General features: G+C 53.0%; 9 protein-coding genes across 9 annotated transcripts; 3 read left to right on the forward strand and 6 right to left on the reverse strand.

Moving 5' to 3' along the window:
* Window positions 1-394: 394 nt before the first annotated feature.
* On the forward strand, window positions 395-1897 carry NUU61_004823 (RING finger domain protein; the record flags this gene model as incomplete). The annotated part of the gene is made up of 1 exon (XM_056655405.1): window positions 395-1897. The coding sequence occupies one exon, from the start codon at window positions 395-397 to the stop codon at window positions 1895-1897; it is 1503 nt and encodes a 500-aa protein (XP_056511018.1).
* A 421-nt stretch (window positions 1898-2318) lies between these two features.
* On the forward strand, window positions 2319-3009 carry NUU61_004824 (mitochondrial 54S ribosomal protein mL40; the record flags this gene model as incomplete). The annotated part of the gene is made up of 2 exons (XM_056655406.1): window positions 2319-2532; window positions 2663-3009. The coding sequence occupies 2 exons, from the start codon at window positions 2319-2321 to the stop codon at window positions 3007-3009; spliced, it is 561 nt and encodes a 186-aa protein (XP_056511019.1).
* A 737-nt stretch (window positions 3010-3746) lies between these two features.
* On the reverse strand, window positions 3747-4639 carry rho2 (uncharacterized protein; the record flags this gene model as incomplete). The annotated part of the gene is made up of 4 exons (XM_056655407.1): window positions 3747-4034; window positions 4097-4288; window positions 4422-4500; window positions 4551-4639. 4 exons carry the CDS (start codon window positions 4637-4639, stop codon window positions 3747-3749), a joined length of 648 nt encoding a protein of 215 aa, XP_056511020.1.
* Window positions 4640-6175: 1536 nt separating this feature from the next.
* On the forward strand, window positions 6176-9986 carry NUU61_004826 (uncharacterized protein; the record flags this gene model as incomplete). Its single annotated transcript, XM_056655408.1, has 5 exons — window positions 6176-7262; window positions 7340-7599; window positions 7652-9287; window positions 9340-9447; window positions 9502-9986. The coding sequence occupies 5 exons, from the start codon at window positions 6176-6178 to the stop codon at window positions 9984-9986; spliced, it is 3576 nt and encodes a 1191-aa protein (XP_056511021.1).
* Window positions 9987-10722: 736 nt separating this feature from the next.
* NUU61_004827 (vacuolar protein sorting-associated protein 35) lies at window positions 10723-13625 on the reverse strand (the record flags this gene model as incomplete). The annotated part of the gene is made up of 5 exons (XM_056655409.1): window positions 10723-11040; window positions 11131-11679; window positions 11733-12715; window positions 12773-13410; window positions 13489-13625. The coding sequence occupies 5 exons, from the start codon at window positions 13623-13625 to the stop codon at window positions 10723-10725; spliced, it is 2625 nt and encodes an 874-aa protein (XP_056511022.1).
* A 287-nt stretch (window positions 13626-13912) lies between these two features.
* NUU61_004828 (NF-X1 finger and helicase domain protein) lies at window positions 13913-14641 on the reverse strand (the record flags this gene model as incomplete). The annotated part of the gene is made up of 1 exon (XM_056655410.1): window positions 13913-14641. The coding sequence occupies one exon, from the start codon at window positions 14639-14641 to the stop codon at window positions 13913-13915; it is 729 nt and encodes a 242-aa protein (XP_056511023.1).
* Window positions 14642-15929: 1288 nt separating this feature from the next.
* NUU61_004829 (DEAD/DEAH box helicase family protein) lies at window positions 15930-17196 on the reverse strand (the record flags this gene model as incomplete). Its single annotated transcript, XM_056655411.1, has 2 exons — window positions 15930-16052; window positions 16090-17196. The coding sequence occupies 2 exons, from the start codon at window positions 17194-17196 to the stop codon at window positions 15930-15932; spliced, it is 1230 nt and encodes a 409-aa protein (XP_056511024.1).
* Window positions 17197-17217: 21 nt separating this feature from the next.
* NUU61_004830 (uncharacterized protein) lies at window positions 17218-17958 on the reverse strand (the record flags this gene model as incomplete). The annotated part of the gene is made up of 2 exons (XM_056655412.1): window positions 17218-17809; window positions 17948-17958. 2 exons carry the CDS (start codon window positions 17956-17958, stop codon window positions 17218-17220), a joined length of 603 nt encoding a protein of 200 aa, XP_056511025.1.
* Window positions 17959-18917: 959 nt separating this feature from the next.
* Window positions 18918-21328, reverse strand: NUU61_004831 (acetolactate synthase catalytic subunit; the record flags this gene model as incomplete). The annotated part of the gene is made up of 6 exons (XM_056655413.1): window positions 18918-18988; window positions 19059-19309; window positions 19368-20802; window positions 20859-20926; window positions 21003-21101; window positions 21165-21328. The coding sequence occupies 6 exons, from the start codon at window positions 21326-21328 to the stop codon at window positions 18918-18920; spliced, it is 2088 nt and encodes a 695-aa protein (XP_056511026.1).
* Window positions 21329-21877: the final 549 nt, after the last annotated feature.

A 21877-nucleotide genomic window follows, 5' to 3' on the forward strand; every position in this document is an offset into this window, starting at 1 on the left:
TATAGTTTTGCTTCTCCATTTTCAGCCATCAAGTGACTTCAAATTTATGGCCATTATTTATGGGTATAGTATAAATTTCAGGGTGTTGATGTCGAGGTTGTTTTCGGCGTTTTCCGTGTGACCGTCAACTCTGACGTGATTACACGTGACCCCGAAGCCGTGAATCGCATCCGAGGCTTTCATCGGTGCACCTCCACTTGCATGGAGCTGTCTACGATTTAGGGGATGTTCCCAAGTCCTGAACAGTTCCTCTGATCATTTTTACCCTGAACCACATGCTGCATTCCTCTACTCGGAAGATGCTGAGCCCTATCCTTGGCTTTACCTCTTGAGCTTCAAGTCGATTATTCCGATTCTCTCCGCACCGACGGTGCTTGATATACTCGTCGCAACCATGGCATCTGTCCCAGGCTATTCTGCAGCAGGCAGGACTCGATCCTCTGATGGCTCCACATCCGCCAACCTTGACGGAAGCTCCACCATGCACGACGGCGCAACGCCCCAGGCTGAATCGATGGAGGATACCGAGACGGTGTTTCTGAACAAGAGCCCTTCCTCCACCCAGAGTGCAGAAAGTGTGACCAACGTCTCCACCAAGCCCGCCAGTCGACCCTCAGTTCCCGTTGATACCTCCAATCACGACGAACCACGCAAGTGTTGGATTTGCTATACAGACGAGACGGAGGAGTCGCCGCTCAATTCGGAATGGCGGTCGCCGTGCCCATGTGCTTTAACAGCCCATGAGGCTTGTTTGCTAGACTGGCTTGCAGACCTAGAGAACCCGCGGTCGCGCAGAGGCAATGGCGCCGGTGCAAAGATGGTGTGTCCTCAATGCAAGACCGAGATTGTCGTCACTCGCCCACGCAGCTACATTGTCGATATTCTTCGCCTGATGGAGCGGATAGCGGGGCGACTGGTCTTGCCGGGCATGGTATTCACCGTGGCCGGGACGGTATGGGCGGGATGCTGTGCACATGGTGCTTACTCAATGTATCTTGTTTTCGGGACCGAGGAAGCCAAACAAATAATGGAGGAGAGTGTGGATGGTATATGGAATCCTGGACTAAATCTCGGATTGCCTCTGATCCCTCTCGTGCTGATCTTCTCCCGCACGCGTTACGCCGAGGGCCTACTCCCAGCCATCCCCGTCCTCTTCTTCGCTGCCCACAACCCGGGACAGGAAGCTGACTTTGACCTGTGGCCACCCACTCCCGCTATGACCTTCGCCGCCCTTCCCTACGTCAAAAGTTTCTATGGCGCAATGTATGACCGGCTCTTTGGCCAGTTGGAAAGAAAATGGATTGCCGAGGTCCAGCCTCGTGCGGCGGAGGAGATTTTAGATGATGCCCAACAGCAAGATCAGGCCGAGGGCCTGAACCGGTTTGGAGAAAATGCAAATGGACAGATTCTTATGGAGTTCGACCTGGAGTTGCAAGTGGGCATGGGCAACGAGGATGACCCGGCAGAAGCGCAAGGCCTCCCCGCTGGAGAGGGTCAGGATGGTCCCGGCCCAGCGGAACAGGGCCAGGGCCAGGGTGCGGACCAAAACCACGGGCCCGTCTTGGGGCTTGGGCGGCGACAGAACGAAATCATCCATGATACCGGCAACCTTGCGGATGTCGTTCTCGGGGCACTTGTGTTCCCGGCCATTTCGGCTTCGGTGGGTGGCTTGTTGAAGTATGTTCTGCCTAAATCCTGGACGACGCCATCCTCTGTCCTTGAACGCGGCCGCTCGGGACTTCTCCAAACCCGGTGGGGCCGCAGTGTGGTGGGCGGATGTGTTTTCGTGCTGCTGAAAGATGCGCTGGTGCTGTACTGTCGGTGGAAGCTGGCGCAGACTCACCGGCGACGTAAAGTGTTGAACTATGACCGAGCGAAAAAGCATGCCAGGCGGTAGATCCTTTGATAGTGTCTTGTCTTGGTTTCCCTCCCCTCTTATTCTCGGCGTGTTGATTGCATTCCATGGCGTTTCTTGATGGCATTCTGACGATTTTGGCGGGACGGTCATTCTATGCGCATATTTGACTGTGATGCCTTACGACTTGCAACATGCTTGAATCTGTGAATCTATCGTTGAATTTCTGGCCTTATGACTTTTTAAATTTGTTAAGCAATCTACACAATATCATTTGGAGAACAATAGACAAAAAGAAGAAAGGAGAAAAAAGAACGAAGTCGAATACAAATCAATCGAGTACTTGCACGGCACGAGGAACGCGACGATAAGCGCGCGGCTAAATAGGCGGCCAAGATTCTGCCGTCAAGGAATTATTCCCCCGTACAACTCCAACATCCTCTCCCACTCCACAGATCCCACAATGCGGTATTTATCACCGGCGCTCGCACCTCTTGCGAATGTCTTCCGCATCCCCATGTCCCTGATTCCCGCCCGCCCGACTGTCTCGCGGGTATGCCACGAGACCCTGAACCGGCAAGCAATACAACCCGGCCCGACCACCGCCGTCATACAATCAGCGCCGTTCTCATCGACGGGAGCAGCGCAGGGCAAATGGCAGGGAGATAGACGAGTTAGTACGTCTCAGCAGAGTTCAACGAGTTCAATTCCCATTCTCCAATGTCCCCGGGATCATCATCATCCCCTTCCCCCCCACACGAACACAAAGGTACGCATATACTAAACAACAATTCAACAAAAAAACAGCCCTGATTCGCTACTTCCTCCACCACCCCATCACCCCCCGCCCCCTCCGCTTCTCGCGCAACCGCCACCTCCGCCACTGGACCATCCACCGCGCCTGGCACCTCCTGCAGGCCAAGCAGCGCCGCAGCCAGGAGCTCGAGCTGATGCGCCAGTACCAGAGCATGCAGAGCGCGTGCGAGGAGCTGCGCACTGGCGCCGGCGATGGCGGCAAGCTGTTCCGCGTGTCCATGAACAAGAAGGGCGTTTTCACCGATCTGTTCCCCATCGAGTATGGCCGTCTGCAGACCGAGTCGCCTTCGGCTGAGGGGTGGAATCATGAATGGACGAGGCCGGTGAAGAAATCTTGATTTTGAGGGGGAGGTTGACTCCTTTCTATTTCTGGTTGGCTCTTTTGTCGGGCTGGGGAACTCATCGATTGGTGAATTGTACACTTGTGGCCCGGGAATCGGGGGTTTGTGTATCATTTGGCGCTGATGTACTATATGCATTTGTCTATTTTTTTTTTCTTTGGTCCAAGAAGAAATGGCACTGGTCTTTTTGATCTTACATGTTTCAGCAATGGTGCGCACAAGTCCCATCGGAATGCCATAGTATCGTGGCGAAGAAGTGGATTATATAGTCCCTGAAAAGGCAACAAGTGGGCTGTGTATGAAACCATCGCAAGATAAAAAACATAAGACCGGAATTACTACACGACAAGAAGGGAATCATAATGAGTGGAATCGCAATGCGCTTCGGGGAATCGACATGACAAGGGAGAGAAATCCGAGCTGCAACGTGCATGAGGTTCAACAAAAAAGGAGTGACCCAAAGGAAAGACGTAAGAATGTACTCCCGAGGAAAATAGACACAGTTCAAAGTGCTGGAAAGCAGACGTACCCAGGTCAATTGATCGGGTGGACACTCGAAGAAAAAAAGAAAGCAGAAACAAGAAAGAAACCTCCCAAACGCCAGTGATGCATAATACAACGAAGCGTGGCGGTCGATTCGACAGCCAAACCAACGTGGGTCGAATTCCAAGCCGAGAAGAGAGAGGAGCGCTGACGCAGAAAATGTCGGCGATTGGCAAAACAAAATCGAGTCATTATAGAACCACGCAGCATGAGCTTTTGCGCTTGTCGAATGTGAGGAGTGCGGCGCGTGTGGCCGCCTCGAAGACGTCGTCGACACCCTCGCCCGTCAAGGATGAGCACTCGAGGTATTTGCGCGCTCCAACTTGTGTTCCGGTCTCGTGGCCTTCTTTGGTCGTGATGAACTTCAGCGACTTTTTGCGCATTTCTTCGATCGCCAGCGGGTCTTCACGGAGATCCTTCTTCAGGCCGACCAGGATAATCGGCACACCGGGACATCGTTCGTTCGCTTCTTCGATCCACTATACCGGACAATGTCAGAGATGAAGACAGAAAAAAGCTTGAAATAACCCTCAAGACGAACCTTGTGCTTCACGTTGGCCAGCGAATCTGGCGTGTCCACCGCGAATCCGATCAGAAGAACATGTGCTTTGGAGTAGGCCAGTGGTCGTAATCTCTCGTAGTCTTCTTGTCCCGCGGTATCCCAAAGTGCTAATTGCACTGAGCGACCATCGACTCGACAATCCGTCACGTAGTTCTCGAATACCGTCGGCACCTAATGATCAGAATAGTCAGTTGAAACGTGCGTTTCACTGCAGATCGGATCGTCAACGAACATAGTGCTATAATTGGAGCATCGATTAGCCTCTCCTGTCCCTTGCATCTTGTGCCTGAGGGGTCGAACTCACAGTTGGGAAATAGCCAAGGGTGAAGACACTGAGTAAACTGGTTTTTCCACAAGCACCGTCTCCAATGATGACCAACTTCCTAGATAGAGGGTCAGGTTAGTATTAGGAAATGCCGCAACCACGAGTTACCGCCCCGATCCCATCAACAATGGCACTGTAGATGAGGGCGGTGCCTTCTTCCGGTCGGGTTCGAGGTGTTGACGGCGAGTTCGAGGCATCGCAAGACCAAAACAAGATGCACACACACCTTCGCATCACATTATCATTCTGCTGTTGTGCCATCTTCAATGGCAGACCAGATTGCCTTTGCAATCCTCAAGAATCGTTGAAAATAAACCGAAGGTAATGGAAGCTGGATTGGGAGTTGGGGGGGGGGGGCAGGGGACTATTCAGTCCGCAAGAACCACAGAAGCGAGATTTGAAGAGTTCAGCCCTGTGCAAAAACACAGACTGTTCGCGCCCAAGAGGTCCAACAACGATGAGAGACTGGGTGGCCTGAAGATACACACCAAAACAGTGACGTGACGGGGCCAGGGTTGGGGGGGGGGGGGGAAGGCGGTCGCGCTGGGGCTGAGGGAATGGGAACCCCAGGATCCCTGTAATGATCACCACGTGAAGAAGATAGATGTAAAAGAGAGAGAGAGAGAGTTAGAGAGCCTTGGAAGTCGAGGAGAAGAAGGGGAAAAAATAATCTAAGACTCAAGCCGGCTAAAGGGAAGTACATAAGTTGAAGGGGAGACCGGCTACGAGGATTTCTGGCGCATTGGGACTAGAATAGAAATTCCCAAAGAATATTTTCTCCGTCTTCCTCTCGTCACTCTCTCTTCCTGGTAGCGATTTACTCCCAATTGTTATTTTTGTTTAGCGCCGTGACTGTCTCACACAGTTTCTCCTATGGTGGAGCAGACCCGATACCTTCCTATTTGGATACTTTCCTAACGACCACGTGACACACCGCACACGTCAATATCGAGCAGAATTAGGCGGTATGCTACTCCACGTGATCTGTGAATGGCGGCGCCAGCAAGGTCCACCGTGCAGGATGCCTCTACACAAAGATCGACCACTTGAGACTGTCGGGATTGACTAAATACAAACACTATCCTACGGAATTTCATAGAATAGCATTGCATGGTTGGTTCACCTGACAACTGTGACATTCTGCCTGAGTCTCTAGGCACCAATCTCGCTTGCGGCGGCTATCCCGTTGCGGCGGCACGACAACCAGCCAGAGAGCAGGAAAGCCATCGTCTCCGTCCATCATCCGCCATTCAGTCAGTTGTGCCTCATACGACCCGCGTCTTCAGGACTTCGCGATCTGGCTGGCCCGGGATCTTCCTGGCTGTTTCTTTCCCTCCATCCTCCAGCGCCTTGGCACCTTGTCTCGAGCATCTGAACACACTCGACCCGCCAGGATCCTGGCCTTCCTTTCAACCCCCTCCATACGCTTACCCTCATCGACCCCTCCCATTTGCCACAACAAAAGCCCTCTGAGAGTGAAACAACAAAGCAAGCGATCGATTGTTTTTGTACTTACGTGAAAGGGGGGATTACTCTGCTGAGTTGGCTCCTGCGTGGGACTCTGCGGAGCTTTGTTGGTATGTTCTTTGACTCTTCCGCTCTCCGCCTAGCCTCTTACTTTTGTCCCCCCCCCGCCTCCACCCTCTCCTGGCGTTGCCTTCTTGACTGACGTTTCTCTCCTGGATTCTTAGTATGGTGCTGAGGCAGTTTCTACAACTCAATCCTCATCCATCATGGCAACTCGAGAGCCTGCTACCCCGACGCCAGCTACCAACGGCGAGGCCCATGCGCGGGGCCCCAGCACATCCACCGGGACAGCCGATGCATCTGGGCCTACTGTGAATCGCAAGAAGCAAAAACGTCGACAGAAACAGGCTGCTCGTCTCGCCGCGCAACACCCCGATCCCCGCACCCCCGGAGATGCGGAGCTACCCATGACTGATGATCAGCACTCCCACGATGGAAGTCAGGAATTCGATGACACCGAATCGCACCCCATGGCTACCAGTACCGATTATGCAAATGGCAAATCAGTGGGGGCACATCACCACCTCCACCAACCGATAATGACCGATTTGGATGGGACTGCCGCGGGCGGGAAATCCAAGAAGAAGAAAAATAAGAAAGGTCGTTCTGGTTCTCACACCATTGCCGATGGAAGCTCAACTCCCCTCTCGACTCCCTCCGCTACTTTCTCCCACCCTCCGCCACCCCCACCGACCTTGCCATATGTCAGCCGGTACCCAGTCCGACCTACCAAGGAGGGCGGGATCTGGAACCAGTCATCACTTGAGGAACGCGAGAACATTAGGACGTTCTGGTTTGAACTGGGCGAAGAGGAACGGCGACAACTGGTCAAGGTGGAGAAGGATGCAGTGCTCAAGAAGATGAAAGAGCAGCAAAAGCATTCTTGCAGCTGCACAGTCTGTGGCCGAAAACGTACCGCCATCGAGGAGGAACTGGAGGTTCTGTACGACGCATACTACGAAGAGCTCGAGCAGTACGCGAACAACAACCAAGGCTCCTTCGACGAAGGGGCACCCATCATCCCTCCCCCGCGATTGTATCAGCCCCCTCTCCGATCACCTGGTCAGCATACTCGCACCCACGGCCAGTTCCACCCGTCTCGAGGTCGAGTTCAGGAGCTTCCCGAGGATGAGGATGACTTGGAAGAAGAATACGACGAGGAGGAAGAAGAGGAGGAGGAGGAAGAGGAAGAAGAGGACGATGAACTGTACAGTGAAGACGAGCTCGAAGATGAAGAAGCCCGCGCTGCGCGTGCCGATTTCTTTGCTTTCGGAAACAGCTTGACCGTTAAAGGTATGTGGGATGACCCTCGCTTGATATCATGAAGCTTGGCTGATTCTTACTCTCTTCGTTCGTTTTTGTGCTTCCAGATGGTATTCTTACTGTTGCAGACGATCTTCTCAAAAATGACGGAAAACACTTCATCGATATGATGGAGCAGTTGGCCGAGCGCCGAATGCAACGGGAAGAAGACACCCAGTACGGCATAGCTGCTGCCCACCAATCCTTCCATGGAGGTCATAACCACGGTCCTCTCGACGATGAGGAGTACGATGACGAAGAAGAAGAGGAGGAAGATGAAGAAGACTATGACAGTCAGGAAGAAGAAGAGTTCGATGAGGACGAAATGGTTAGCGCTCGAGTTCAACCTTTTGTCGTTTTGTTACTGACAGCTACGGCAGGATGCTATGACCGAGGAACAGCGCATGCAAGAAGGGCGGCGAATGTTCCAGATCTTTGCTGCCCGGATGTTTGAGCAACGGGTTATGACAGCATATCGAGAAAAGGTCGCCGAACAGCGCCAGAAACAACTCCTCGAGGAACTGATGGAAGAAGAGACACGAAATGAGCAGCGCAATGCCAAGAAGGCCCGCGAGGCGCAAAAGCGAAAGGACAAGAAGCGGCTTCAAAAGCAGGCCAAGGAGGAAGAAAAAGCTCGTCGGGAAGCCGAGAAGGCGGCCGAGGAGGCTGCGGCAAAAGCCGTGCAGGAGAAGAAGCTTGAGGAACAGCGCTTAAAGCGTGAAGAGCAACGGAAGAAGCGCGAAGCCGAACGGAAGGCCCAGGAAGAGGAGCGCGTGCGCAAGGAAGCCGAGAAGCAGCGACGACTGAAGGAAGAAAGGGAGCGACAAGCCGAGGCTGAGCGCAAACAACGTGAGCAACGGGAAGAGAAGAAGCGACGCGAGGAAGCCAAGCACAAGGAAAAGGAGGAGCGCGAAGCCCGAGAACAGAAGGCCAAGGAGGAGCGAGAGCGCAAGCTGCGCGAGGAGCAAGCGAAGAAGGACCGAGAGGCGGCAGTCAAGGCCGAACAGGAAGCCAAGGAGCGTGGTGGGAAGCGCGAAGCTCCCTCTCAACCGAAATACCCACCCCCACACCCAGGGCCAGTTCCTATTCCGCCAAACCTGCAGTCCCACGCCCCTTCGGGTCCCTTGCAATCTCCGCGTTACTCGGTGGCTAGTCCCATCGCCCATAAAGTGTCAACTCCTGCCAGAACACGACAGCCGTCCCAGCAGGGCTCATACAGTTCGTCTCCACACTCGCAGCCTGCAAGCGCCGATCTGTCCCATCCCACGTCTATCTCGCCGCGCTCAATGGGGCAGTCGGGGGCGTCGACCATTGGGAGCAGACAAAGCTACCAGCAGCCGCCCCCATTACATCACCCTCAGCCTTCAGCACCACTGTCACCTTTAAGTCGGACAAACCCTCCTGGATTCTCGGGACTGGGTGGCTTGCCGTCCAACCCTCCAGGTCTACCCGGCATGGGTCAACGACCGTCTCTTCCACCCGAGTTGCAAATGTACTCGCCGAACTCTGGAATGATGAATCACTTGCGGGGATTTAATGGACCTGGCGGTATCCCTGCACCGCCTGGCATTAACGGCGTGCGTCCGATGCCACCGGGCCGGGGATTCCCGCCTGACCCTGGACATGGCCTGCCGTTCTCCGGACATCATGGGGCGACTGGCGCATTCCCGATGCAACAGGCAGGTCTACCAAAAGCTCATTCACGACAACCGTCTAGTTCTTTTGATCGCTCCCCGCTTGAACATGGTTCCCAGCCATTCCCGATCACCCGACCCAGCCCTATTCATCGCCCGTCAAGCACTTCGCAGGACCAGCAGGTCAATGGTCAAGGTCCGTCACAGCGAGATGTGGATGACTTGAGCTCTCATCTAGGGAGCAGCGCGCTTCTTGATGATACCGATGCTCCATATTCATCTAAGCTGTCTCAATCATTGCCCGGTGCCACGGCTCCTGGATCCTTCCCGGGGCCAGCGAGAGCTAGTTTCCAGGGGTCATCACTGTTCACGGAGCCTCTAGGTGAGTAGACTCGGCAATTTATCACAGAATGAGTTGGCTAATATCTTGATAGGAACCAAGCAAAACAACTTTGCGGTTGGCTCTGGGGTAGGCGGGAATACTTGGGGTGCGCCATTCGCAAACTCTGCTTTTCCTGGCTCCTCCACCTGGGGAATTCCTGGTGAGCATTCTTTTTTCCATATGGGGTTATAGCTCTTGTGCTAACATTTTGCAGGGAGTGGTTGGGCTGAAAATGTTTTTGCAGCCGGTGGTCATCATCGGCCGCATACGTCTCGACCCGTCACCATCCGTCTCCTGGTGATTCAGGCTTGCAAGCAGCTCAACATGACGAGCCAGCAGAAAGGCGCCGGCGGTTTCCACGACGTGAATCATGTTCTCCAGCAGGTAGAACAGCTGCGTCCTTCGGCGGAGCCTTCTATCTCGTTGGGTGAAATGCTAGATATCTGCGACACGGAGGGCAACCCTCAGAACGGCGGCGGATCGTTCTCGATCAGAGAAAACGAGAACGGTCGACATGTCAAGTTCGAGCCGGATACCAACAGCGCGGTTCCTGGTCATAGGGGCAGCATCGTGCCGGGTGATATCGGCAGCCCGATTCCCGGGACGAGCAACTTGGCGCCATTCGGTGGATTTGGCGCTTCGTCGGTGTTCCGACAGTACTCCTCGCCTCCGACTGGGTTGTACGGCGGGACTTCGTAATCCCGCGATGCATCATCCATTCCATTAGCGGTTCACTTTTCTTCTTTCGCTTTTCCGTGTCCTTTTCTAAGATCGGAACTCGGGTCGTTCTGCTCCGCTGAACCACTCTTGCTGGCATGACGACTTCTTTTTTCTTGTTCTCTTTTTGTTTATTGCAGCGTCACGGATTCACGTCATACTCTCACGCCCTCCCAACATTTTCTTCTTGGTGGTGTCTCTTTTCTTCGGTGCTAACTGAACATGGGGTTTGAAATTTCTTGTCCTTTGTTGATTAGTCTCTGCGCTTTACGTCTTACGTGAACTTCGGGGGCATCCGGGTTTGGTTTTATGTGTGTGTCTGTATGGTATGAGTTACTGGGCTTCTCTTTTTTTCACATTATGCAGCGATATCCGGGGAGATCGGGTCTATCCCCTCCGTCATCGGCCTTGACCAATTGCATGATCGAAGGTTTCTTCGTCCTTTTCTGTTCTGGATTTTGTAGTTGTACTTGGGTGATGTGATGGGCCTGTAGTCTTCGATGGTGACAATCTGCACCCTACACTGCGGTAGAATTTACCGGTAACACGTCCGCTAAGGAAAAAAGACACCTATAATTAGGGAATGGTACTTGGATACAAATATCCTGCAACGCTATCTTCCATCTTTCCACGGCGGACGTTCCAACAAACCCACAACTCAAACCAACCAAGCAAGGGATATCTAACATGCGTGCCGCGCGCACTTTCCTCAATTCATTTACTGCCGAGACTCCGTCACCACACCCTCATACTCCCGAGTGCGAATATACTCCAGCGTGCGGTGGAAATGACGCTTGGGCCCGTCGAGGTTCGGGTTAGGCTCGTCCTCGCTGGTCTGTAGGTTGGAGTGAATGAGCTCGATGAGTCCGTTGAGGTACTTGGTGGTGACGGTCTCGTTCTGCTGATCGAAATAGTAGACGTAGCGGTTGAGGATTTCGACGAAGAGCTCGACGGAGACGGCGGTGTCCATGCAGGCATCTGCCACGCGGAGGGCACGCTGGAGACATTCGAGGACTCGTTTGCCGTCGCGGTAAAGCTAGTGAGTTTTCGTGTTAGTACAGATGAACTTGGAATTGAACGCAAAGAGAAGTAACAGCAGAAAGAAGAAGAAAAAAAAAAACCTTACATTCTTGGGATCCTCTTCTCCGCGTTGCGGGTTCTCGACCACCCACCAGAGATGGCTTGCAAGATACACCGCGCGGCACTGGTCCGGTTTCTTGAGAAGCTTGCTTCCGTGCAGCGCGGCCTTCGTGATCAGGGTATCATAGTTCTCCTTGGAGAAGCCACGGGTGCCATGCAGGGCACCCGCGATGACGCAGACAGCCTGGAACTGGGCGCGCGAATCGCTGATCGCATCCTCATAGATGGTGAACGCCTGTGCGAAGAACTCGTAGCTAACCTCCTCGAAACCAGTCTGGTCCGCGACTTCACCGCACATCACAAACAATCGAAGCGCCAGGTCCGCACACCCGGGGTTCACTCGTTGGTACAGGTTATTGATACACTGGTGCATGAATCGGTAGAGGGCAGACGACTGTGATTGCCAATTGTCATCGTAGTGCTCACGCGCCTTCAATTTCCGGGCCAACCGGATCGAGGCGGTCACAATGGCCGGTGTGGTATAGCGGATGCGCTCGTTGCCATCAGTGTATGCCTTGCGCGTTGCTTGAAGAAGCTATTGCCAATTATGTTAGCCCACCCCCAATAGACCGACCAGAGCTACTATACCTTCAGTTGAGTGTCGTTGTTCGACGCCTGGATCAAATGTACTAATCTGGCCAGCCATCCTTGCTCCTCGATTGTCTCGTCGGTCTCTCCCCCGCGTCGCTGGGACTGTACCCCGGGGTATCCGGTGGACTGTTGCAAACCCTCCTTGATCAGCACCTTCGCCACTTGGAGCACACGATCGAGGTTCTCCGGAGTCGAGATTAGGATCTTGTCCTTCAAAAGAGTCCGGATCACCTCTCCTGCAATGGCTCTCCGAGTGGGGTACGACTGTGAGGTCAAAAGGGGTAGATAGTGTGGTAGTGCCAAGGCTGTGAAGATCGAAACATAACAACGGAGGGGGGCATTGAGAAGGTGGAGAATATGTTGCTGCGTCGGCGCCGAGTGAAGGTCGGCATGATCGGCGTACTCGGCCGTCTTCTGGGTTGCAAAGTCGAGGACCTGGTCGACATATTCCAACCGATCCGGATAAATATTCAGCGCGAGATTGACGAGTGACACGAGGAGCGCCATGGTATCTTGAATCGGTAACAGGCGGGTCTTGATCAGATTGACCACCTGGTCGTGGAAGATATCGTATAGCTTGATTTCTGGGGGAATCCCAGGTTTCGCCTCGCCCCCGTTGGCGGCTTGCTTGTCTTCTGTGGTAGGTTCTGATGGCTCTTCGCGATCCTTGGGTGGTTCCTCGGCGCCATTCTCCTTGGAAGGACTGCTCATCGCAGCCTCTTCGGTAGGTTCTGGCTGTTTAGATTCCTTGGAAAGCTCGAGTTTTTGCAACAAACGAGCTACAGCTTCTTCTTCGCTCTTTCCCCGCACCTCGGGCTCTGCAGTTGAGTCTCCTTCCCGAGCTGCATAGGAGGACAGACGGTCCATCAACCCAATGACTATTTTCTTCAGGTCGACATGGGGGTTGAGTCGAGCAATCGCAGAGAGCAAGAGATCCAGGGTGTGAAGATGGAACTCATCTGGGAAGACCTTTGTAATGACTATTTCAAAAAATCAGTAAATGACCGGGGATATTGTATGACCAGGACAAGCCGTACCTTCCAGCAGATATTCTTGCGCCAAGACATCTCGGCATTGCACGACTTGTTCCAAGAGGGCTTGCAAAATTCCAGATTTGTACCCCTCAAGATCCACCAACTGGCTCAGTCGGACAATATTGCTGCCTACGAGCAGTTCCAGCTCGCGGCGTTCCTGTATCCGGCGTTCGCGTTCCCGGGACGGACCCTGGTGTTGAAGTCGAACCCAGAGCTTATTCATCTCCACGAAATTCGTCAAAACGAAGTTGATCGAATCCTGCATGTTACCTTCTGGGCCATCACCAGTCCCCGTCGGCAGGTAATCTCTTGCCTGGCCGGACAGGTAGTATCGCAAGAACAGGCCACGGGTCGGGTGCTGGATGCCCCGACTCATCTCCATCATGTCCTTCATAATCTCCTTGACCGGCGCATCTTCAACCGACATATACACAGTGCCCACGGTAATCATCAGGTATAGACGAGGGACGATATTGCCGGCATATTGGACCAGCTCGTATAGATCGGCAAGGTGGTTGACGGGGTGGTTTTCTTTCAGGTAGACGGAGAGATGTCGCAGCGCATCGAACACGGCCATGTACAATTCATAGTACTGTTTGGGACCGAGGCTGGGGGTTCGCAATTCGGAGACAAGTGTCGAGCTGTACCATCAACGTCAATCAGTACACGAACCCATTGCGCCCGACTTGTCGCTGCCTAGGAACCTGAAGAGCTCTCACCCGCATTTGAGCGCATCCATAAGCTTCCCCGGCGTCTCCAGACATTTGCGCATCATGCCGGACTGCTGCCTCACCACCCCCAACGCCTCCTCGAGGAGGCGGGTCTGGTCCTCGGGGACGGGCGGTGGGCTGGCCATCGTGGGCGCGGATGAGGTTAGGAGGGAGAGTAGGCGGTAAGCACCTGCAATGCGATGATGGTGCAAGGGGGGCCCTCAATTACAGAAGGTCAATCAATTCATCGGTTCATAGACGGGCGTGGGGGAGGGGAGGCGAAGGAGTTGTGTTGGAGATGATCGGAGGATCCGCTTAGACGGGCAGTTTTGAGGGGGGGGGAACGGTTCCCCAGAACGTCACAATATCCATGGATTCTTCACATTTCACCTCGCTAATTCGAATTTAATCCTACAACCTCACACTCCAATGCTCACAGCGCCAGATTTCCCAGGTTTCTTTCCAACTCATCCGTCAGAGCTCTCTCCATATCATTTGCCCTGGTAACTCCCTCTGCCAGCCTCGTGGCATGGCCTCCTACAGGGCTGCCGCACTCCGGATACTCAAACTGCATCGCTGCTCCACAGTCTCCGATGGTGAATGGATGTCCGTTGCGGCAATAGTACCAATGTCCAGTGCCTCGGAATTCGCGCGCCATGGCTGAGATGACCGCTATGCGCTCCTCGTTGGTGACGGCAGTGTAGAAGGTTCCTCCTGAGAGCATCTTTTCAGCGCCGTCAATTTCCTCAGCCAACCCCTGTGTTTGCCCGGAGTATTGCATGCAAAGATGCCTGGCTTCATCAAGAATATTATGAGCTTCCTGTCTCAACTTCTCTCCAACCTTCATTGTGGAATGCGACCGCGCGAGCGCATACAGCTGTACCAGAAAAAGACGGCCCTCCACCTGCTGTGGTAGTCGATTGTGTGCAGAAGCACTGTTGATGAGGAGTTGGCATCCATTGCGGACCTCTTCTAACTGAACCAACACTTGGTGTCCGGTTGACCCGGCATTCCGTGCGAGTGACAAGAAGTCGGCCAGTAAAGCAAGGTCAAGAGGGAGGATGAGGGCTGTTCCCTGGAGAAAGCCCTTGGTCTGGAGGATATTGTCTTCGAACTCCATTTTGCCTGTTGTTTTCTGGCGTCGTCGAGCGGTTTCAACCATGCTGCGAACCTTTTCGAAGGGCTGTTCTTTAGGTTGCACTTTGCTGCAATACTCATTCACCTGCCTTTGTAGTTCCAAAATCGAAGCCTGGCGCCCGGGGGTGTGCGTTCTGAACCATCCCCTTCATGATCTGGATGAGATTATCTCGCGAATCACTCAGATTGATGGAAAAGATAACAAGCACGACCTTCTCGAACTATCCTCTTGTAGCTGTCGAACGCGCCTGGGAAGCTCTTTTGTAAGTGGGACATATGTTTGATTGAGGCAGAGAATCAGTTTTCTCGTCGACTCATCAAGCAACGCGCGACGAACCAGCCGGCCGTATCTGGCGATATCTCTCAACGGGCCACGGCAAGTGGCACACGTTTTTATATCCTCTATAGAGAAGGGGGGTGCCGCAGTTTTGATGGCAGTGGGCCTGTCCTCTTCATCGACAACATAGTACCGTTTCAGGTCCATCTGCGCATCCATGCTTTCCATGGTCAGAAAATGACCACATACGGGGAATATACACGGGTTCTCGTTCAGTTTGATCTCCTGGTAAGTCTGGCAGAGGATGAAGTCGACTTCATGGCTCAAAATGTCCTCGTTCCCACAGATCTGGCAGTAGAACGAGGATGGGCATTTTTCTCCACACAGTGATGGACACTGGTGGCCACATTCAAGCACTTTGTCGCATCTTTTGGAACATGGAATATGATCGCATGGTGCCGCGCAAGGCATTGAGCACACACTATGAGGGCAGGCAGAGAGACATTTTATTTCCGCACAAAGGGCGCAAGGCTCATAGCAGAGCCGCGAGCATTTGGAATGGCCGCAACGCAATACACGTCGCAGGCGGCACGACATGGCGGACAGGTCTTGTTGTCACTATGACATGTAGCAGTGCAAATATGGGCGCATGTAGTGTAGATTTGGCCACACTGTTGCTGGCACCTGTCATGATTGATTTGAAGGTCTCCTTTCTCCTCTCTTTTGACACATTCGAAGCATTGCCTCTTGCATGCATGGCCACAAGGCAAGGGAGCACGGCATACGGCCCTGCAATGATAATCGACCGAGGCCACATTCACCCAGCACGCCACCGAGACAGTATGATTGCACCCTGTGACTACTTTATTCACCTTCACCGGACAACGAACCGTCGAGATGTCTTGATTTTGCCAACATGGAAGATTTGGCATTGAATGCCCACACTCGAGAACCCGATCTGCCTTGAAAACATTGACCAAGCAAGTCTTTGGGCAATCATCACCACATTTCTTAGGGCACAGGTGAGTGCATCCCTTCAGCGGCCTGGCTTTTGGTTCGAGGCAGTAAACAGCGTTGTGAAGAATGTCCGCATGACACTTTTGCGCACAGGCATGGCCGCATGCCAGACGATGTACGCAGCGCAAATTGCAGCCAGCTTCTGGGGAAAGTTGTGGGAAGTCATCTGGCCCAGAGACAGTAATAGCTCTGTCGGGATGACGAGGACATTTGAGCTCCAAAGCCTCCCCAATGTTTCCCTCCCGGTCCAGGATTTCGATAACTTGAGCCCACATGGGCACATGAGTCGAGGTCTCTGAATTGCCGATGATGTACATGCCATGCTGTGCTCTCGACAAAAGAACATTGATCCGATTCGAAGTGCGTAGGAAACCGCACTGGCTCCGCGAGCTGCTTCTGACCAGAGAGATCACGACGACCTTGGCCTCCTCGCCTTGGAAATTGTCCACGGTTGCCACCCGAAGAGTATGCAACAAAGGAGTTTTGACAACAGATTCCTCGTCGGAATCATCCGCAAAGCCTCCTTTGCTCAGATCATTCTGGTCACGGTCCCCCAATGCAATTACAAAGGATCCACTCAGTCTTTCTCTCAGTCGGTGAAGTTGACCCAAGTATGGGGCGAGCACCGCAATATCCCCGCCCTTGTATTGACCTTGTCGAACTAGATGGTTGACCAGTGCCGTGTTCATGTCGATCTCGAAACTGTTCCAGTGAGAAGTTGACATCGCATCGGCGTTGGATGCATCCCCTTCAGGCATTCGATGACCCAGCCAGAACAGTCGCTTTCTCATGCCCGCTACTTCCGGGTATTCTTCGACAGATGAGGAATCTTTCAATTCCGGGTACAGTGTACTGAATGGGAGCCCGCAGCCCATAGGGCTGTCCCCCGGCTTCACTAGTCTTTCAAACAGCGACACATCGAGTGAATACTGCGCACCGCCTCGGGGATTTTCCCGGGAAAGGTCAAAGTTTTGAATCTGTGGTCGCAGCTGAAGATGATCACCGATGAGAATCGCATGTTCCACCGAAGGCAGAAAAGCTGCGAGCAGGTGCGACTCGAGAACCTCACCAGCCTCTTCGCATATAACCACTTTGCATCGCAGTCGTCGAAGCATATTTATCCTCCAAGAAAGCCCTGTTGTGGTCATGCCGATGACATCGACTTGAGAGAGACAGCGGAGATCCACCTCATCCTTGAGCAATGAGCTCCCAATCTCCAGACGACGTAGGAGTCGTTCCAGATGTGCGCGCGCATTATGAAGCAGGTCTGGCATATCGGCTTCCATGGAAACAAAAACATCTGCGAATCACTTCGCTTGGGTATGAAGGCTTTCCTGGACGAGTGCCGTGGAGTTGAGATCCACAATGCGGGAAAACACGAGCAGAGATACTTCTAGTCGCCATGCGCCAGATTCATCCCTTTTGCTTGCCTCGAGGATCTCGCAGATGTAGTTCAGCAGAGGGGCCGCTCTGGCCCCGCCAATGCCGAACAGGAAGTTGTAAATGGTCCCGACCGACTGCTCCAGCACCAGCGACCAGAGCACATCAGGATGAGATACTGTCTCCAGGAAAGGCAAGACTTGCATATTGAAGACAGTGTTCTTCAACTGAGAGGACATCGCCTCAAAGTTCTGTTGAACCAGCTCCTGCATACACCTCAGGCCTCCTTCACTTGCCAGACTTTGAATGACATCTTGCAGTATGCCGATATCAATCTTGATCAGTTGTTTTGCCGTCTGGAAGAACCATGACAGTCCGGTTCCAAGCGGCCGGGTGGTTGCATGAGGAATGAAGTCCTTCCATGCTCGTAATTCTCTCTCAGAATTCGATAGGACTTGTCGACGCTTGGGGCGTCTGACTGGGGTTGTCCGGGGCTTTGGTCCTTTCGCGTTCGTCGTCCTTCACATGGAGAAACTTGCAATTCTTGTACTTACAAGTTCCCGTGTTGGCGAATTCATAGCATATACTGTATTCCTTCATATAAGCAATGATTCAGGACAGTTTTATGCCAACGACTCTTAATAGGAAAAGACTTACCCGGGAGGCATGATGCTAATCTGCTTGTGAGAGAATCTATTGGCTCTGTCGGATGCAATGTGACTGGTAGATGTCTCCGAGAAGGAAGATATGATGAAGGGAATCTGAGAGAATGGTGAGGAGGATGAGAATGAGGATAGGGATGATGCAAAAGGTATTTAGCTGGGCGATGGCCATTTCCGCCTTTATATCGACATGGCTATCAGCATAGCTATCCCCATGACTCTTTTTAGGCAGATCAGAGGCACCCATATACAATGGCCAGTCAAACATACTCAAACAACCAGCTACAAAGGTATACAACGGCTGCATGCAGTGTCTACCGTAACAGGCCTTAAAATTATTATGCAGTTACCACTGAAGACTGGTGCGAAGAGGCAGCAAGACACTAGAGGGCAAGAAGGGTAAAGATTTTGAAAAGACACTGCAACTCTGCAAGTTAGCAGAAAAAACCAATAGTCTCGGAAACATGCATTGGAACATAGGTGAGCATCAAAGAATTGCTTTTATTTACTATCTGCTCTGCTTCAGCAGCGCCTGAAAGCGCAATTTCCGGTATCCTGCATACTCAGGGGATTTGAGAGGTCAATGATTATATACACAAAAAAAGAGAATATCAAGGCAGGATAAAGAAAAGAAAAACCCGAGATGTGGAAAGAAGTTGGACTGAACAAAAAAATCAAATGTCACAATTCAGTTCACTTGACAGGCCACCTGGTTGTGATATAACAGTGTTCAGAAGGGGGACATTGGAAGCAAATATCCCCACATAAAAGGCGGAGACCTTTTTTTGTGATATAACTTTTTTTTTTTTTTTTCTTCTCTCTTTTTCTTCGAGTCGACAGATGTTAGCCTCCAGTTGCTTTTGGTTTGGTGAAGACGCCAGAGAAACGCCATGGATATCAACGGTAAACAAGAGGATGGTCAAGGTGGACATTCTTTTTTTAGTTGGCCACCCATCTCGGGGCATTTAATCACGGTGGTTGACTTCGAAGTCCACGTTCCGCTTCCGCATCAGGGCCTTGCGCTCCTGCTCCTTGGCTGTCAGGTAAGAAGTCAACTGAGTTAGCTGGAGCTCATTTCTTCTCTCAGAACCCGGGGTTTTGCATACCTTCATCATAGACCAGGAACTCGTGCAGACCCAGACCAGTCGGCACCATGGGGAGGACAGGAACTTTGCGGTCAGTGATGACCTCCAACAGGGCAGGGCCATCCTGCTCAATCAGCCACTTCAGCTTGCTCTCAACATCTGCAGTTCTTGAGACCCGCTCGGCGGCGACACGCATGGAGCGGGCGAGAGGAACGAAGTCGGGGTTCTGCTGGTGGGTGTGCGAGTACCGGTCCTCGTAGAACAGATTTTGCCTAGAGCACATTGTTATTCATAAAGGTTCAAATAAAGAAATATTAAACCAGGGCTTACCATTGTGTCACCATGCCCTGCTCCTCGTTGTTGAGGAGAAGAACCTTGACACCAATGTTGAACTGGGCAGCAGTGGAGAGCTCGGTCAGGGTCATGTTGAACGAAGCGTCACCATCAATGTCAACAACCAGACAGTCGGGACGGGCCACCTTAGCACCAATGGCTGAGGGAAGACCGTAACCCATAGTACCAAGACCACCTGAGGTGATCATGGTTCGTGGGTGGCGCCAGCGGAAGTGCTGGGCGGCCCACATCTGGTGCTGGCCCACACCAGTAGTAATGATGGTCTTCTCCTTCATGTGGGCGGTAAGCTCACTGAGCTTCTCGATCACAGACTGGGGCTTGATCGGGCCGTCATCAGTCTGGCGCTCATAGAGCGACAGGGGGAAACGGGCCTTCCAGTCATTGATCTGCTCGAACCATTCGGGGCGCTCAGGCACATGCGTGACCTGGGGCAGCAGCAGACGGAGGTTATCGGCGCAGTCACCCTCAACGGCCTCGGTGGCCTGGACAACCTTGTTGATGTTCTTGGGGATGATCTCAAAGTGCACAATACCACCACGGCCTTCGGCGGCAGCCTGCTTAGCCTGCGGGGCGAACTTGGGAATGTTGAGGGTCACACGGTCGTCGAAACGGGCACCAACGGCGATAATCAAATCGGCTTCCTGCATGGCCATGTTGGCGTAGGCAGACCCGTGCATGCCCAGCATGTGCAGGGCCTTGGGATCTGTCTCATCGAATCCACCGAGACCCTGCAGAGTGGTAGTAACCGGGATGCAAGCCTTATCCGAGAACTCCTTCAGAATCTGGGGGCCATCAGGACGAGCGAGGAGACCCTGGCCGACGTAAAGGACGGGCTTCTCGGCAACATTCACGAGACGAGCAACACGGTTGATGGTGGCCTCCAGCTGCTTCTTGCTCAAGTCATGGGCGGCCATGGTCGCGGCGCTTGGCAGGGAGGGAATGGTGCTGTGCATGGGGATAGGGTTGCGGAGGATGCCGGCAGTGACATCCTTGGGCAAGTCGACCAGAACCGGACCGGGACGACCTGTCGTCGCGATCTCAAACGCCTCTTGAATCCGGCGAGGCAGCTCGCCGACAGATTTCACCATCACATTCCACTTGGTACATGCCCGGGAGATACCAACCACGTCAGCCTCTTGGAAGGAGTCGGTTCCAATCGCACTGGTCGCAACCTGACCGCAGAAAACCACCATCGGGGTGCCGTCAGACAAAGCATCTTGCATGGGAGTGATGACATTGGTTGCACCAGGACCGGAGGTGACGAGGACCACACCAGGCTTTCCAGATGCACGGGCATAGCCCTCAGCCATGTGACCGGCACCTTGCTCGTGCTTGGGGAGGACGAAGTCGAAGTGTTTTGAGTTGTAGATAGCATCGAACACGGGAAGAATAGCACCACCAGGGTAACCGACTAGAGTGCCACCAATTAGCATTTGCCAAATCCTCAATCTGAACGGTGTCACTTACAGACATGCTTCACACCCAGGCGAAGCATCATCTCATGGAAGATTTCTCCACCGCTCAATCCGACCATTCTAAATTTCCCCAGTAAGTCTCAGTCTCTTGGGGGTAAGCATTTCAAACAGGAGGAAACGGGACAATGGCACATACGAGTCATCGAGCTCGGCCGGCTGGCGGTGCTGGAGAGGAGAGATTTCATTGCGGTGAGGTTCTTGGTTGAAAGCCGGACTCGGCCTAGGCCTAAAATCCCTGGCACAGAGAGAAAGGTCAGGATGGAAACATTGGCAGAAGCAGAGAACATGAAAGACTCACGAGGTAGGAGCCGTTGCAGTGCTCTGTCCACGCTTCTGAAGAGAAGAGCGATGGGGCGAGGCCGCCACAAATGAAGTTGAGAAGGACCGTTTCCCCGAGGCAAGATGCCTCTGGAGATGAACTGTGCGCAGAGCACTTTTGGAAGGTCTCAGCGGCATCATCATGGTGGATGACAGCCAAGCCCGAAGCACAGGGAAGAGCGGAGAGGGGAGTGCGGGAGAGGAAAATTGAGTATTTCGCCCTGCGATTTGAGATGGAGAAATCGACTTGAACTCAACTCTCTGAGTCAAGCAATTCCCGCCCGCTGATTGGTCCGAGATCCCTCTGCTCCTCCGACCTCGGCCAAGTCACCTGATCTGTTTCCGTACCACGTGTTGGTCCTTCCGGTCGTACAGGTGCACCCCAGGTACACCGGGACTACTTGGCTCTGTGAGTAAATTGTAGTGCCTTCCTCGGTACTCAATAAGTACCTCAGATACAGGGAATATCAGTCACTTGGCCTTTGTTATCTAACATGTTCATTTTAGGTAGTTTGGACCCCGGCATTTCCCTTGGGTCTGTGCTCAGTTGCCGATCTCTATCGGGCTCGAGGGATAAAATCCCCGAAGTGTTGCACGGAAACACGGGCAGGTCGTTGACAATCGGCCCGGGATTCTACGCTTGTACGACGCCAAAGACTCTTGTCCTGCGAGATCGACCTTCTCATTGGTTTC

This window comes from Penicillium alfredii (genome assembly GCF_028826965.1).
Source record: "Penicillium alfredii strain IBT 34128 chromosome Unknown utg000007l_segment0_segment0, whole genome shotgun sequence".
In the NCBI taxonomy this organism is placed as follows: Eukaryota; Fungi; Ascomycota; class Eurotiomycetes; order Eurotiales; family Aspergillaceae; genus Penicillium; species Penicillium alfredii.